The sequence below is a fragment of the Brienomyrus brachyistius genome, chromosome 2 (assembly GCF_023856365.1).
Source record: "Brienomyrus brachyistius isolate T26 chromosome 2, BBRACH_0.4, whole genome shotgun sequence".
NCBI lineage: Eukaryota > Metazoa > Chordata > Actinopteri > Osteoglossiformes > Mormyridae > Brienomyrus > Brienomyrus brachyistius.
In genome coordinates, this window is record NC_064534.1 from 30,237,975 (window position 1) to 30,255,218 (window position 17,244).

General features: G+C 54.1%; 1 protein-coding gene across 3 annotated transcripts in view; it reads left to right on the forward strand.

The window, feature by feature from the left end:
* The window catches only part of LOC125716341 (transducin-like enhancer protein 4), a 46,485-nt gene that overhangs the window by 12,035 nt on the left and 17,206 nt on the right, over positions 1-17,244 (forward strand). For 2 of the 3 annotated variants that reach the window (XM_048988527.1, XM_048988545.1), the window contains exons 6-8: positions 748-822; positions 5,889-6,093; positions 7,677-7,693. In XM_048988527.1, coding sequence (XP_048844484.1) covers positions 748-822; positions 5,889-6,093; positions 7,677-7,693 — 297 coding nt within the window. The remainder of the gene's footprint in view (positions 1-747; positions 823-5,888; positions 6,094-7,676; positions 7,694-17,244) is intronic. The other variant, XM_048988536.1, reaches the window with a different exon arrangement.

Below are 17,244 nucleotides of genomic sequence, written 5' to 3' on the forward strand. Positions count from 1 at the left end.
CATGTTATAAATGCAGTAGGAGCTGTATGTTTTTTTGGTGGGGGGGGGGTGGTTGCAGAAGCACTCAGTTGGGATGTGTTACATGACACAGGCTGTGTGATTTATGAGCAGAATAATAAATGGAGAAGCAGAAAGGGCCAGCATTAAATCAGGAGCTTTCGTTCTGTCGCCTGTAGCTTGATACTGCTTAAGCATAATGCCTGGATGTGGGGGGCGTAATGTTGGGACAAAGGTTTCCTTGGGGGAGGTGATGGGGCGTTAGGGACCGATGGAACAGTGGCAGGAGGGCAAAACGGACTGCACCCCTCCCTGCCCCCCACTTTTGATTCAGGATATAGACACATATAGACACACAACGTGCCACAGAAGATAATCTCCCCCTAATACCCGTGGTCTAAATCCACAAATATAAGGGGGGGAGGGTAATACTTTCTGCACTTAATAAATGCGCAGAAACAACATATGTATGAGGAAAGCAGTGGTAATCCGCCGGCCGGCTGAGATGAAAGGCCTGTTTGTCTCTCGCGCTTCTGGAGGAGTGGCATTTCAGCTAAAACCTCACGCAGATTTGTTTGGGATTACAGCGAGATTCCACATAATGAAATTAGATTAGCGCAGGGCGCGGGCCACCGCCGGGGGATCGCATCCCCGGGTTGGGGGGTGTTGGAGGGCTGGCTCACTTGCTGGATGTCGATCATCAACGTGTCTGTTTCTCCTTTCCATGCCTCTCCTCCTGCCCACGAGCAGCATCAGCAGCAGGTGGTACAGGCCGTGGAGCGCGCCAAGCAGGTGACCATGGCCGAGCTCAACGCCATCATCGGGGTACGTCAAGCCGTGGGGAATCAGTCTGCCGTTGCCTGGGGGGGGGAGGGACAGGACAGTTTGGGGAGGGGAGTGATGACAGACCCCTGACCCATTCCCTTGCCTGGGACTACACGGGGGGGACGAGCCAGCGAGTACAGCTCTGTGTTTGGGTCAGCTGTGCCCAGTTAAGGGCTTCAGCGTTAAGCAAGTCATTCATGTTTAAAATATGATTGTAATCTATTAAAGTTGCTCATTCTGGCAGTGTGGCAGGACCTGTGGGGCTGAGGGGGACGCCTTGGGGGGGGGGGGGGGGGCATGGAAAGGAAATGAGGGTGATGTCATGGCCTCCTGACAGGGGTGGGGACGCCACAGGAATGAGCTCTCCAGGTTCCCCACGAAACAGCAGCAGTCTAGTTGCTCCCCCGAGGCAGGAGGGTGCTCCATCTTGAGATCACCTGAACAACGGGTGGTGCTCACCCTCAACTTTGGCCGGAGACCCCCCCCCCCCCCCCCCCCAAAGACACAGACCTGGATCCCTTTGTTTGCTTTATTTTACAAAGAGCATTTTACATAGAGACTGCTGTGCGAAACGGCTGCATTTTATTACTTTATTTATCATATCAAACCCACTTTGAAGTGGTAATTATTCTGGTTTTTTTGCTTTGTTGAAACGCACTATATGAGAGGACCGGCAGGGAGCAGGGACGGGGGGGGGGGGGCGGGCTGGGGTGGAGGTGCCGGGGGTCTGTTGCGTGCGTGCGTGTGGGTGGGTGGCCTGGTCGGGTGCATGTGTGCGATACTGTTCCCAATGCACACTATGCACTCCTATGATCAATACGAGGACGGCTCAAATCAACCTGAGATTGACTGACTAAAAAGGACAACAGGAAGTGTTGTGGATGGTGTTGTGATTGGTACACCAAAGGGAGGCGCATGTGTGCTTCCTGTACCCATGCGCTCTCCTGTTGTTTGAGCACCCCCCCTAGGTGCGGGGGCTTATGGGGATGAGTGACATGGGTTGGGGGCAGGGTTACCCTAGCAGTTGGGGCAGGCTAGGCAGAGCTTAACACTGCCCTTGAGACATAAGCCAGCGAGAAGTGATTCTTATTTTAATGGGACGTCGAGAAGCTGCACTCGCTTTTTGATGGGGGGGTGGGAGGGCGACCGAAGGCCCCAGCTAGGACTCCCAACACTTGTACGTTTTTTGTCATACGCATCGGTCATTCGGAAGAACACTGACCTGTGTGGTGTTTTCGTTAATCATCGCCGGTGAGGGTAATGCGGAGAAAGACCACCCTTATCACTGTGCCAGCTAACCATGTGGAGAGCTTTTGAAATGATCGCCCCAGGAAAGTTAGAGATGGGGGGGGGGGGGGGGTGAAAGCGATTATAGCGCTTGCGTGCAAAAGGGGGGCTTGGGAGAGGTCCGCCCGCCCTCCCCGCTCTCAGCGCTCAGGCTGAAATATTAAAATTCAATGACTTTAAATCTCTGAGCTGGGGGAGAGGGGGGGCATTAGCTTTTAATGGCTTTAACTCCTAACTTATCGCACTGATCTACAGAAACATTACTAATACCAGCAAAAAGAGGGCATGCTTTGGTGCTGGGGTGGGTGGGACGTGTGCCAGCAGTGAGGCCATCCAGCTGGCCTCGCATTTTAGAAGCTTCTGGAAAAGAACCGCAGCCGCAACGTTTGCCCCGCCTTGCCGAGGGTGGGGGTAATGCACTTATTGTGGTCTCAGCTGGTGGCCTGTGGTAGGCAGGGGTGATCGCTGATTGGGTGACTCATCTCCAGCGGTCTCTGGCCCTCTGCCCCGTGCTGGATGGTTGGATGGATGGTCACTTTACCAGATCCTGCATGTGTGTCGTTGGATCTCTCGCTTGCTATAAAGCATAGATAGGTTAAATGATTGCTACCCCCCCCCCCCCCCCGCCAATGAAGGGCTGATACTGGTTGTCGGTCGGTGGGCTGGGCCAGTGCCCCCAGGAAGTTAGGCACCCACTGGGGGTAACCCGTCCGGAGGGGGTCACTGTCGGCTGCCGTTTCAGCTACGCCTCACATAGCCATTAGCCTGATGGTCGCAGGAGCGTATTGTGTTTGCCGGCTGCGGCGACTCTTGCATGCAGCAGATAATGGAGGATTCAGCGTCTCCGGTTACCCGAGTACAAGAAGTGTCTGAGGTGAGCCCACCCCCAACCCCCCCCCCCCCGATAACGCGCACCAAAGGAAAGTGGGAATTGGAGATTGATTGATAACCATGGCTGTTAATCGCCGGTATGTGATGATGGCGTGGGAACTTTATCGCCCGGATACTTCGACCGTCTGGTTTCCGGGATGAGTTTAATGCGAATGGCTTCTCGGGTGACGCCTTGTGGGAGTGGGCGGGGGGGGGGGGGCTGCTACTGTTTTAGTAACATGTTTTTCAGACGGAGATGGGTTGTGCTGCTGGATTGCCATGCCGCGGCGGCACATATTTACAACGAGGCGGCCTTCTGCCGGATTCCCGCGCAGTGCCCCGTAACAGGGCTCGGGACACAGAATGGGCGGCATGCTGGCCGCCGAGCCTGCCCTGATGTCCACTGGATGGAGCAGGATGCTCGGTCAGCACTGCGTTATTGGAGCCTCATATCCTGATGCCCCGTCCTCCCGTACAGCGGCGTCTACTAGCTTGCAGCCAGCCTCTGTGACCCCACCACTAGCATCCCTCTTAAAGTCCTCGCCATTTCGCGCTGTTAAATGACGGCTCTCTGTGAGTCTCACGTCACGGAATGTCATTTATCATGCTCCGGTGTACCCCCACCCCCCCCCTCACCGCCTTTAGTCTGGACTGAGCGGATGGAGGAGAGGGACATCACTGGGGCGGGGCAGTGCACCATGAAGGACACGCTCTCCACGTCACTGGCCTAATGCTCCCGGGGGGCGCTCTGGCTGGGAGGGGGGTGGCTCTCTCTGGGGACCGCATCTGGCACCCACAGCATGCGGTGGTGATTTAATCAGGGGGGACAGAGGGACCAGGGGCTGGAGGCTTTGGCCTGACGATAAGTGGCAGACCCTGGGGACGAGCGCTGGCTGTGATGGCAGAGCCACCCCCCCCCCCCACCCACCCCACCACAGTCACCTGACCTGTCAGAGCAAGGCCCAGTCCCAGATCCCCCTACCCATCCTCCATGCAGGCAAGCGCAATCCTCACACAAACACGCAAGCGTTCTTTCAGTCCACCCCCCCCCCCACGCCTATGCAGATGTAGTAACTACTGTGTAAACAGGTGCGGCCCAGTCTATCCAAAACACATATGTCATGTCAGGCATGGAAAGGAACGTCCCTCCCACCACGTCAGCCCCCCACCCAAATAGTTTTCCCGCTGTGGGGTCGTTACTGCTCTGAGGTCAGACCCTCTGCTTCCTGTGCCCTCTCCCCCCATCAGCTCCTGTCACCGTTCCCCTGTAAATCTGCCACAGCGGCAAGCCAGCACCAAGAGGCAGACGCGGCGAGCCGAGTGGCGAGCGGGGGCCGGCTCTCCGCTCAGGCAGCACTAAACGTGCACAGAGTGCCCAATTATTTCTGCATTATTGAGCCGGCCTTCAGGAGCAGCGGGACGAGCCGCATAACATTTTCTTTAGTAATTTGCTCAAGTACCACTGAGGACACTTGGAGGGCTTTAAAACGGTTGCTGCAACCAGCTTCGTTTCTGGGTTATTAATTCATCTCCCCCCCCCTTTAAAGTACTCTCTCCCTTTCTCTCTCTCTCACCCTCACCCTCAGTCACTCACACATTTATGCCCCCCCGTGTTTAGCTGCTTATTCTCCTAAGCCCCTTTCAGACATGCACTGCCACCATGAACTTCTTTCTAAACGTTACTCAGACGTGCCGTATGTGTGAATGCAAACGCCTGGATCAGTCACACCGGACGTAAAAAGGGCTTTACCCCGCGAGTCACCAGTACAAAGTCCGGGTAATGTTCGGTTGACCCCCATGTGTGAGCAGGAAATTGTCCGGAGAATTTCCTGTGAGCGAGTGGGCGTGTCGATGATGTTTCTATCATGCCATCGGCATGAAAACAATAGGATAAAAACAGCTGGGGGGGGGCGAGGGCGGGGGAGAAGGGTCATTTTCACATGAGGAAGACCCCAATGAAGACGGGTATTTGGAAACATGACGAGATCCGGGAACCTCTCTCAGTAAGCCACGTCCACCATCTTCAAATGTGCTGTAAACATTATACCTCGATTTCCGCAGCATACTTTTCGCCGCCATGTCCTCCCTCATGCATTATCTACCCGCCCCCCGTCACCTGAACCAGCCGGAGTATTTCTAGTAGGTGTGAACGCGTCTAACACGGACACGCTCTGGCTGTGTGCCACATGTGTGAGACAGGAAACTCCGAAAAATGTCTAGATCTGATTCTTCAGACATCGGGTGAATCTAAATGCCAAGAATGCAAAGACCGTATATGTGGTCTTAGCAAGACTGGTCTTGTGAACTTTCCAACCTTCCAAGAAGGAACTTGGGGCACATTGAATCATGGGGTTGGTTTCATTTGGTGAGGATGCAACTGATCCATAATTGATATTTGGGGTGTAGCAAGAATGACGTTAGAGAATTTTTGCCGTCCTCATGACCTTCTGTTAGTATTGGGACTGGTATTTGGAAATGGACGATGATGTAAGTGAGAACACAAGTATTGTCAAGTACGCATTTTGAGACACGCCCAATGTCTAGAGTCCACGTGTGAAAATGTCTCTAGAAAAACATTCTTTGCCTCGTGTAAATTGCCGTTTGTTTTTAGGGTCCCGCACAGTGTGATGAAACCCTGTTGTTTTGTCGTGGGGACCATCTTTTCAGTCCCTTCAAGGAGAAACTTTCTTATAAAAATCTATTTGTTTGCTTATGGTTAAGATTAGGGCTGGGTAGGGGATAAAGTCGTCATTACTGGGATTACGTTTTTTTCCCCATAGAAATGAATAGAGTCCCCACAATGCAATAATTGCAAACGTGTGTGTGTGTGTGTGTGTGTCTGTGTGAGTGAGCTGGTGGTGTGTGTGTGGGTGTGTGTGCTGGTTGAACATCTCCCCTCTCCCTCACAGCAGCAGCAGCTCCAGGCTCAGCACCTCTCTCATGGACACGCCCTGCCCGTGCCCCTCACCCCCCACCCCGCTGGCCTACAGCCGCCCACCCTCCCGCCCGTGGGAGGCAGTGCCAGCCTGCTTGCCCTGTCCAGTGCCCTCAGCGGCCACCCGCAGCTGCCAATCAAAGATGAGAAGAAACACCATGACAATGAACACCAAAGAGGTGATGGCTCTTACTTGTACTCCTTTCAGCCCGCTACTTCCCCCATCCCCTACCTCTTCCTTCTCCATTCCTCCATTCCATTCCTGTTCCTTCTCTATCCTTTCCCCTGCCTCCCTATTATTGTATATTGCTTCTCTTTCCTTCCCATTCCTTCCTGTTTTTTTCCTGTTCCTTCCCCCTTTCTTTCTGTTCCTCCCTGTTCCGCCTGTCTTCCCTCTTTCTTCCCGTTTCTTCATGTTCCTTCTCTTTCCTCCCTATTCCGTTCTGCGTCTTCATGCTCTTCCTCTTTCTTGCCATTTCCTTTCTGTTCCTCATCCTGGCTTTGATAAGAACCCAAGATGTTTGTTGACACTACGTGAGACCCCTTTAGCTGTTTTTGGGAAAAGCTTTGGGTGAAGGGAGCGTACATGTGGCGTCAGAGGTCACCAAGTATCGTGAACCTCTTCCCCATGGTCTCGTGTCAGAGTTTGAGTGGCCGTTCTCGACAGACCGGAGCTGGAGATTAACGCGCTGTCCGCCACTTCTCATTGCCCGACCACTGCCCCCCGTCTTTGATAGCTCTCACATCAACTTCTTCCGATGGCCTCGTCATACCCATTGCGCTTGGGCAAAGATCCTGATGCTGAGAGAACGCCTCCCTCTACTTCCATCAGGGCTGCCTGCAAGAGGAAGCCTGGTTTGAACTCGGTTTATCGTAACAAAAAAAATGCGTAAGATGTTCATGAGAAATACGTAGCTGCCACACGCCACAGAAACAATGACTCCGTCTGGAGATGATTCTCTTTCCCGCGTCAGCCCGGACCCGCGTCCTCGCTTTGTGCGTGTGCGGCATTGTTTTTGTGGCAGAAGCTCAGCTCTTTCGCCAGTCGCTCAGCAAGCAGATTGAGAATCAAAGCGGCTGTATGTGCGTGTGTGTGTGTGCGTGTGGTTGTGCGCGCGCGACGCTAATTTGCCATTCTGGTGCGGTGCGGAGCATAGCGGGGCCTTTGTAGAGCCTTCCGTCTCGCCTCAGCGGTTAATTACCGCGGAAATAAAAACCAAAGGAGAGGGAGCCAGCCGGCGTGAGATCGATCACGTAACGAGGAAGACGCAAATTAATGGTGGAGTGCAGATGGTACAATCGACTCTGGGAAAGAAAAAAAAAAAAAACCCCCACAACAACAAACTGCTCTCTAGTCAACAAAACTTGGTGCATATGCAAATCCCCTAATTAGCGCAGCATTTAATTGCCGAGGATAGTCTTTGTAAGGATGAATGTCAGTGTTTAGCGGCCCGCTTTGCAAACAGTTCATGTTTTCGGTTGTTTATTCTAATGGAGAAACACTAGACCCTTTGTCAACAGTGCAAACTGCTCGAGAGGGATGGCCCCCTGTTGCTTTCTGCCAGCCCCTGGCGCTGAGATACCGGGATGGCTCCGAATGAGCACGTGGGCTAACATCACCCCCATACGCAATGTGGTGTGTGTGTGTACGTGACTGAGAGCTTCTTGTTTGTTTCTGACATTTCTGTAATTTTATTCCTTTTCTCCCTTTTTGTCTCTTCAAAATCTTCAATTTTCGTCTGCGTTCCCTGCCAACCAACAGACAGAGACTCCGTGAAGGTAAGTGTGTGTTTTTTTGATTAATATTTAATCAAACTTACACATCCTCCTGATTTTTCTGAATGGAATAAAAACATTTCATTTTATCAGGCAGTGACTTTCCTTAAGTCCCATAGACATGAAACCGAATGTATATTCTTTAATATATTCAGCTCATTTTCCCCCCATAACCTTGTAACTGGATAAGTGGTTGGGAGGTGGATAGGATGGATTTTTTGTTTTTTCAAATGTTTTTGAGATGTTTTTAGTCCATGTTCCCGATGAATTGTTCAGTCATCTTCCTGTAGGCTCTGGCCACGGCGCCGCTTCAGAAATCCTCCGCAGTCATGTACTCGATGAAGATGAACAGCTGCCTAAAACTGCAGTTTTCATTTGAGTGGGGAGTGGCACAGTGCATATTGGGGTAGGGAATGAGCTCTGAGGGATGCTGTTGGCATTAAGGCCTTTGTAAAGGACCTTGGTAGGGATGAACCCGGAGGCCCTCCGCCCTGCGGTAGGAGATGAACCCGGAGGCCCTCCGCCCTGCGGTAGGGGATGAACCCGGAGGCCCTCCGACCCTGCGGTAGGGGATGAACCCGGAGGCCCTCCGCCCTGCGGTAGGGGATGAACCCGGAGACCCTCCGCCCTGCGGCTGGGGATGAACCCGGAGGCCCTACGCCCCTGCGGTAGGGGGATGAACCCGGAGGCCCCTCCGCCCTGCGGTAGGGGGATGAACCCGGAGGCCCTCCGCCCTGCGGCAGGGGATGAACCCGGAGGCCCTCCGCCCTGCGGCAGGGGATGAACCCGGAGGCCCTCCGCCCTGCGGTAGGGGATGAACCCGGAGGCCCTCCGTCCTGCGGTAGGGGATGAACCCGGAGGGCCCTCCGCCCTGCGGTTAGGGGATGAACCCGGAGGCCCTCCGCCCTGCGGCTGGGGGATGAACCCCGGAGAAACCCGGTGTGTGTGCGTAGTGGCAGAGAGCCCGCCCCTCCCCTCCATCCACATTCTAAACGAGCCCTGCTGGTGCCTCCAGCCGCCGGCTGCCGGAGGCTGGCCCTGGCTGCCCTCCATCTCCACGCTTTGGCAGCTCATTAGATTCCAGCGGGTGCAGCTGGATCGCTCGGCCCCACTTAATTTGGCATGACCTTTTCAGAAGCGTGCCGGAAAGGCTTGCATTAACAGATGTAAAAACACCGGACTGCTAATAGGTCTCCTCTGGCTGGGCTGGCTCCTCCTGCGTGCCAGGATGAGAGCACATGCCTCCGGCCCTCTGCGGACAGCGGACCACAGGCCTGGCTCCGAGGTCGTCTGGTGGTGAGGAGCAGAGGTTTTTAACATGTCCGTAGAGGCAGTGCGGCCAGTGTGTACACTTAATATGAGGTAGTCATTTAGGCAACAGTACTGGTGTGGTTTTTGGTGTTTTAGATGGCCTAAATGGACGCTATCTTTCAGCTGCTTCATTTGTCCTAATCTTGTGTTGCTGTAGAGATTTGCATTCTGGGTAATTAGACTCCGCTTTGAGGTCAGGTGTGTTAGCTGTGCACTGCTGTGATTTGTTGAGTGTGGAATCCGTAGATGTTCGCCTCAGAGAACACGGCAGTCTTGTCCGGCCTGTTCCTAGGCAGTAACATGCTGTGGCCTGCCCGTCGGGACACACCCCCCACCCCCCACAGAGTCTGTTCGTTTCCGCATAGCCGCCCAGCTTGTGAAAACAGGTCGTGGTTTATGTACACCCATGTGCACGGTCGACTGAACCTCTGGATTTGTCACCTGATTGGTCCTCATTGGCGGCCATTCTGCCTGGTTGTTTATCTGCGATTGGTGTTGAGGGCCAGCAGGGGTATGGGAGGGGCTAATGTGCGGCTCTGACCATTGCATGGGTCAGAGGTCACATCTGTTTGCAGTGCTCCGGGAAATCGAGCTGGATCATAATCTGCATCAGTGAATGGCTGTTACCTGCCATTAGAGACAGATTCCTTTTTAGTAACAATTGGACCTGTGGCAGAGACGCACGGATATAACGTCACCGCTAACGATGTCTCGTGATGCGTGATTGGCTGCCAGCCACATGCCCCCCCCCCCCCCCCCCTTATTAGTCATACAGCGGCTGAAAACAATAGCTTCAGAGGTTTAAAAACAAACGGCCAACATAACGGCTGCAGTGAGAGGAGGGTGAGCTGCCACGGGCCTCGTAGGCCTGATAAATTAGCCGCATCCGGCGGCGTGGGAGTCTTTGTTTACAGTGCCGGCACACAGGAGCCGCACCGAGGAGGATTAATCCCAGGTCGAGCGGCGGAAAAACAAACCATTACCGGGCTGCTGCTCTGGCCGACTCCGCCTGCGATTTATGCATGTGTCTCCGCCCACCGGCCACTCCCTCAATCCTCCTGGGGGCAGCGCCGTAACGGCAGTACCCAGGGCGTGGAGGGTGGGTGTGACCAGTGGGCGGCCCAGTAATTAATCCCGTGGTGAGCTGTCCGGCTGCCTTTGCCTGTAGCCCCTCGGGGAAGCGGAAGCCGCAGCCTGGTGGTGCTGAAGACCGTGACCTTTACTGCATGTTTTTTTGTGGCTGTATTCCTCTCTTTTTGCTTCTAGATGCTTTTGTCGTGACAGACTCTGCGGTGCGAAGGGAACGCGTGCTTGTTATAATCGTCATCGTGTGAGGGTTGTGTGCCCCCCTCCCCTGTGGTTTGTGATAGTTATACCGAGCTGCATCACCTCCAGCTGGCCCCCAGGGCCGGCTTCACGTTCTTGGTGCCTGATAACCTTCACCTGTGGGCCCCCCCAGTATGGCCACCGCCTCCAGGAGCTGTCTGGGGAAGGAAGGTGATTAGGGTTCCCTCACATAAAAAAAAAAATAAAAAGCAATAAATATAAAATGGCAGCCGAGGGGTCTGATTTGTACATAAGTCACATGGTGTGAGGAACACAGCCGGGTGATTAATAGCGCAGAGTGTTTTGTTCTCGGGGCAAATGTGTTTCTGCCCCTGGGGGGTTAGGGGTGTGAGGTGGGGGTGGGGTGTGTGTGGCCTGATTTACCTGCCTTATACACCTGTCCCTGCTCGCCAACCCATCGCCCATCCCCCAGCCCCTGCCCGTGCTGCGACCCCATCTTCCCCTCCTTCTGTCGTCATGACGACTAATGGGCTGGTGCGCATGCCTCTGTCCCCCGTTCCCCCCCACCTCTCTGCCCGGGTGGGGGGGGCGAGCTGTGGCGGGTGGCTTCGCTTAATTGCTCCCCTAAGCGGTGTCTATGCGCAGCAAACATTTGGTCTGCTCTCTCCTTTGCTCATTAGCGCATTATGAGCAGATTAGCATTCTTTTATTTTCCCGTAGTCGCTGCAACCCCCGCCGCGCTCCCCCCAAATTAGCAGGCACTGCAATCTGATTGTTTTCTAAATTAAGCACGCTGGCTTCTCACTGTGCCCCCCAGTCCGTCACATGCTCTCATCAGCCACCGCTCTATAAAGCAGCGGTCAGTAGCGTGGTGCGCATGGTGTCTGGCTCCAGGCCAGAGTGCTGTGGGCTGAGGTTTCTGCACAAATCCCCACCCCCCAACTCTCAGAAACCCAAGACCAGACAGAACTTTCTGCCGAGGTCCGCCTTGCCGCCGCACTGCCCCCAGCCCTGCTGTGGATCCGAGACAACAAGCACCAATCTAATTGGCTGCTGTTGGCTGTGGGTGGAGCTGGGTGGCGCATGGCCCCTGCTCGTCGCTTCTCGGTCCACGGCTAGCTGTGTGTAGCGCCTTTACAGAGGTGACCTTAGCGTGCGGCACGTCTGCTTAGCGGCGAATTCATCGCGACTGGGCAGTGCTGTCCTCTTCCTCCATCCCGCTGTGTGAGGAGCACCTCCCATCACACGGCACCCTGACTTTCATTGGCCAATGAGATCTGCCAGCTGTTACCTACCTTACAGCGTATGCCGGTTTTTATACTCTTGTCTACATCTTTTTTTTTTTTTTTTTTGGTGCTAAACCTCAAATTATGCATTTAACGATACATTTACCAGCTGTATATTTTAAATAATAGCCACTGCTGTGTTTAGCACACGTGTTTGTTGTCATTTGTATTTTTGGAGTACATTCGTGTTTTTCCATGTGGTTTATTAGATGAGTGCCTCATTGCTGCTCCCTCCGCAGCCGTCCGGCTTGTGCTGTAATCCTTGACGGGGATTTTTGTCAGCCTATTAAACGCAGCCTGGATAACCTTCGGCGATGGAGCCGGCGGCTGTCGGTTCTAATTCGGTTCGTGTGGCATCAGCTTCCCCATTGTAGCGGGGCTGCCGGGCAGCTCTCCTTCCTGACTCGTTTGCGTTCTGTGCAGTAGCGTGCAAAAAAAAATACGAAAGCGGAAAAAAAAGTCTAATTGTCAGCAGTGGGAATGAGATCAAATGAGTTTTTTAATGCGGTGGCTGAAGAGGCGGTCGACTCCCCAGACAGACACTCGGCCCTTTTTGAATGGCAAAAGCAAAAATCAGAAACGATAAACTGTCCAATAACGTGCAGGAGTGGTAGAATGCTGGTAGCCATGCAACCACACTGCCTTACACACCCCCCCCCCCCCCCATGAGGTGTCCTAGAAGCTGATCGGACTGGACTGGCTGCTTCTGACCCCCTTAACATAGACAGATCACTTTTAGGCAGGTGTTTGGTCTTGGGGGAGGGGTTGGATATAGAAATGCTATAAGGGGATGTCAGAGTTAAACCCCTCCGGACACCCCCATTCAAACCCCCCCAGGTCCTCTGTGTTCTCTAATATTCCCCCTTAATTCTGGGGGGCCAATGGATTGCCCTCTCACCCCTACATACACATGATTCTCACAATATAGAAGCTGCCCTGATTGGTTGAGCTTCCAGTGCTGGGAGGGGCCTGATCTGCGCCTCTCGTAACTCTGTCGTGCTCTTCATGTTGTAACCCCACTGTCCCCCCCCCATCCCCCAGCCATGTCCCATTGCCCAAAGATGCAATTTCCTGTACTGATGTGTTACTGATGCTTCAGGGGCGTTTTGGATGTCTAGATGGGTAATAGATTAGATATGCGACCATAAGGAACACATGATGAATGTCTTTTCATTAAAGCAACACGGGGAAAAAATGCACAAGCAGATTCGAAGTGCTTGGCGACAGCCAATGATGCGGGGGGGGGGGGCACATATGCCGGCGCGTTTCTGCACGCATGGGGTGGCCGCAATCTGCTTGGCACGCTGATACAGACGTGTTTTAATACAGAGTCACGCAAACTGGATGTGCCCCCCCCCCACTCTCAATGGGGGTGATGGAGCTGCAAGAGGCTTTGTTCCGCCAAAAAGAGGTGGCGCTCCAATCGCAGTGGTGGTCGGGATTCCCGGGGGGGGGCATGATGATGACTGTGAGGTTGCCCGAATGGTGGCCCCTGACAATGGTGGCCCCTGACAGTGGTGGCCCCGCTGGGACCTGAATGAACATGCTTGGCTGCATCCACCCACCCCCTTCTGGGGAGCCTGGCCCGCTAGCTTGGCTGTCTCACTATGGAGGGGGGGGGGGGGGCAATTCAGCCCATCCCACTCATTTATTTATTTATTCATTCATCTGAATTCCAGTCCCACCGCAACCATTTTTTTTCGGCAGGATTTCTGGGAGTTGTTCTCCACATCCGCTACTTTCCCTGGTCCTCCCCCCCCCAAATTTGTCCACCTCCAGCAGTTGCTCTTGAATCCCCCCCCCCCCCCCCTAAAAAAAAAAACACCTGGGTCTCACAGCCAAACCCCAGCAATGTGAATTTTGGGGAGTAGTTTCCGTCGGGGTTCCGTGTGAACCGACTCCAGCACAATGGCAAATTAGCGGCTCCCACACCATGCCGTCTGCGGTTGGCCCAGGGGGCGGGCGGGGGGGTTAAACACAGGGTAAAAAGCAAAGCAGGCCGGCGGTGGGAGGGGGCTCGGCATCGCAGAGCGCCGTTCCCTTGCTCCCTTCTCGGACCGAGCTCCCAGAGCCGCACTTCATAAAAACCGCCAAAGCCCTCGCCTGGTGGTCCTTCCCGTTGCCCTAGCAACGGACCACAGGGCACGGTGTATGTGAAATGCATGAACATCTGCGGATTAATCCCTTTAGTTTATTCCTCTTATTTCCCGGGCCCTGATTGGCCCGCCCCGGCCCGTGTCTGTGACATTGCGTGAGCGGGATAAGCCCCTGCTCCCCCAGGCCTCGCCCTAAGTGGCTGCCGGAATGGAAAAGTGAAGTGAGATTTATCCCGGCCGACTTTCAGAGGGCGAGGGATTTAGCTTGACAGCACTCTCGCCGGGATGTTATTAGCTTACTCTCTCCTACAGCCGGGGAAATGAATAGAAAATTTTCTGCTAAATCTGGGCATTAGTGCAGGTTTTATTGGTCCGATGGAAAGAAAAAAAGAAGCGGAGTGCAGGATAAATGTATAAATAATGGCTTTTGTTCCTTATTTGGACGTGTTCGTCCCCTCTGCTCCCTCCTCCGGCCCATAAAGGCGGCGGCCATCTTTGCCATAGGGTCTCTGGGAAGCTGCCTTTCCTGCCTAAGATCCCGTGTCCCTTTCGTCCTTCTGCTGTGGATGTGTATCGGCCGTCTGTTTACGTCGTCGGGGAGGGTCTCGCTAACCCCCGTGTGCTACCCCGCCTCAGCTCACCCCTACCGTCGTTGCACTCGGATTCCCAGAAGACGACCTCAGACAGATGTTTTTGTGAGTGTAGCTGTGAGCATCAGCAGGTCAAACCTTTGGAGAGATTAATAATGAGACGGCAGGGGGTGGAGGTGTAACGATGATTATCCATGCACCTATCTGCCCCCACCCTCCCCTTGTGAACATGTTTTTTGTAGTTCAGTGATGGGCCGCTAGTGTGCCCCCCCCCCCCCCCCCCCCCCCGCCCCAGCCCTCAGAAACAGCAGGAATGGAATCAGACCTGGGTAATGGGAGGTGGAGGTGGAAACTGTAAAGCCTTGAGGTTGATGACATCCTGACCCCTGTGGAGCAAGGCAGTCTGGGATATGGCAGGAGAGGAAGTATGATAAACTGATACATACCCTGTAGGTCCTGGTGATGGATGGATGGATGGATGGATGCCTAAGGGTGAGAAGTGAGGCAACCATTTCAGGATGGATTGTGAGGTGGTCTAGTCATTTTTATTACATTGTGGTAAGAAGAGAGGGCCAGAACTGTTACTGTGTGTGTGTGTGTGTGTGTGTGTGTGTCTCACAGTAGTATGCGGGTCCTGGTCTGTCCTAGCAGCTGACACTCCCCAGTCTGAAATGTCACCAGATGGTAAACACACCGGCATTTGCTCGATCCGCCTGTAATTCATATGCCCAGGAAATGCGGGAAGGGGTTTCCGCGGAAACGCCGCCTCATCACTGGGGATCTGTTTACCTTTGAGTTGTGAGATCCGCTTCTCCTGATGCCCCTGCTCCGCCCCCGGCTCCGTGTTCCTTTAATCCCTGCAATCCGTGACGGCCGAGGTGGGGGGGGGAGGAGGCACAGCTGCGGCGGGTGGTGAGGAGGTGACTTTAGTGCCCTGCCCTGCATCACAGAAGGTGGCGCCGTGCGCAAGGTGAAGGGGGTCTGGGGTGAATGGTGACAGTGTCTTTAATGATGAGTATAAATAGCGGGCATGGGTTAGCCAGCTCTTCCTTGGCTCCATGCTGGCCCGATTTAGGGTCGTTACGCAGTTTTTCACACAGGGCATGTGACCCAGATCATTCCATGTTGACAACATGTGTGTAGGACAGGCCCATTTTGAAGGCTTTGCCCCCCCTCATGCACATCCTGCCGAACAGCATGGGGTGGGGCCTTCGGTGGTTTTAGCTTACCTCCAGGTGCTGACTTGTCAGATATACATTACATTGTGTGGACCAGATCAATTAAAAAACTAAAAATGCTAAATGTCTTGTATTTTGGTTATGGCTGGGTAGAGATCAAGGTTGTCATTGTTGGGATTAGGGTTTTTCCCATAGAAATGAATGGAGAGTCTCCACAAAGATATGAGTACAGGTCTCTGTGAGCGTGCATGTATGTATGTGTATGTGCGTGTGTGTATGTGTGCGTGTGCTCCGCGTATGCCGCATGTGTGTGTTCGAGCAGCTGGAGGATAATTGTGGGATTTAGTGCCGGCACCATCAGAGCCCGTGTTTGGTCTTGCCTGTTTGCTCAGCCTTTTGTGGGCCTGTTGACAAAAGCATTAGATACAAATGGGGACAAACAAAAGAGTCCTGATAATGCAGCAGCCCTGCGGCAGCAGGATGGCGCTGTGGGCCTGAGGCCCGCCCCGCCTGCTGGCCCGTCTTCCCCCCCCCATAAAGGAATTTGCCGCAGTCTCTGATGGATTTACAGCGCTGCTTTGTGACCTGTGGTCAACCCTGTCGGCTCTGGTAACGAAATGCAGGGGCTGGAAGTAAACTGTGGCCGAAAAAGAACCGGGAAAGAAGCACTTTGTACTCACTGTCGGCTGCCCCCGCCTTCCCGGGTCCCTGTCGGCTGCCCCCCGGCCTTCCCGGGTCCCTGTCGGCTGCCCCCCGGCCTTCCCGGCTCTCTCCTCGGCTGCCCCCCCGGCCTTCCCGGGTCCCCTGTCGGCTGCCCCCGGCCTTCCCGGCTCTCTCTCGGCTGCCCCCCCGGCCTTCCCGGCTCCCTGTCTGCTGCCCCCCGGCCTTCCCCGGCTCGCTCTCGGCTGCCCCCCAGCCTTCCCGGCGTGCTGTTGGTTTCTGTCATCTTTCCTGACTCGGTTGGCTCCTCGCTGCCCTCCACCTTTCCTGCCTCCCATTGTCATGTGATGGTCAGAAAGTGCCAGATTATGATGTGAATCTGTCTGTGTTGAACATAAAAGCAGGAATAATATGAGGTAATTGTCCATACATGGGGGGGGAATTCAAATGAAAAGCTTAGCAAACACACTGGTGAAACACTTATAGCGCATACTGAGCAGTCAGATCACTAAATGACAGCGATTCTTTGTAATGTGGATGGGGTTGCGACCTTACTTTCAACACACTGAATATGAATGTGCGAATATGCAGTCTGACTGAAGGCGGTTTTTTAATTTCAGTTCTTTGTACGGCATCTCTAGTCATGCCGGTAATATTTTCCTTTTTTTTGGGAAAGGAGCACCTCATCCTTGAAATGTGAGGAACCCCCCCCCCCCCCATTTGGCTGCAAATGATGCGTCAGGACGGATTTGGCCGCTATCGCGAGTCCTCAGAGTATGTGGAGGATACCTCAGCTTTTCTGTGGAGATGGAGGGATGAGGAGGAGTGGGACAGAGGGGGAGGGTGGCCTGTGGTGAGGTCCTAATGCGCTTGGTCCCACTCTGATGCAGCATGTCGGAGGCTATTAACAGTAAATCAGATTGGGGCCTCTCCTGGGGTGGGGGGGGTCCAGCCAGTAATTGCTTCCAATGGCTGTGTGTGAGAAGTGGCCGGGTCACAGACAGAGCCAGAGAGCTGCTCCCATGGCCCTCTGCAACCCGCTCAGGGTGGCTGCTGGCAGATAAGAGCTGGGGAAGCCACATTATTGCAAGAATGTGAGTGTGTGTCCTGCACCATGTCCCTGTCTCTCTCGGAGCCCCTCGGGAA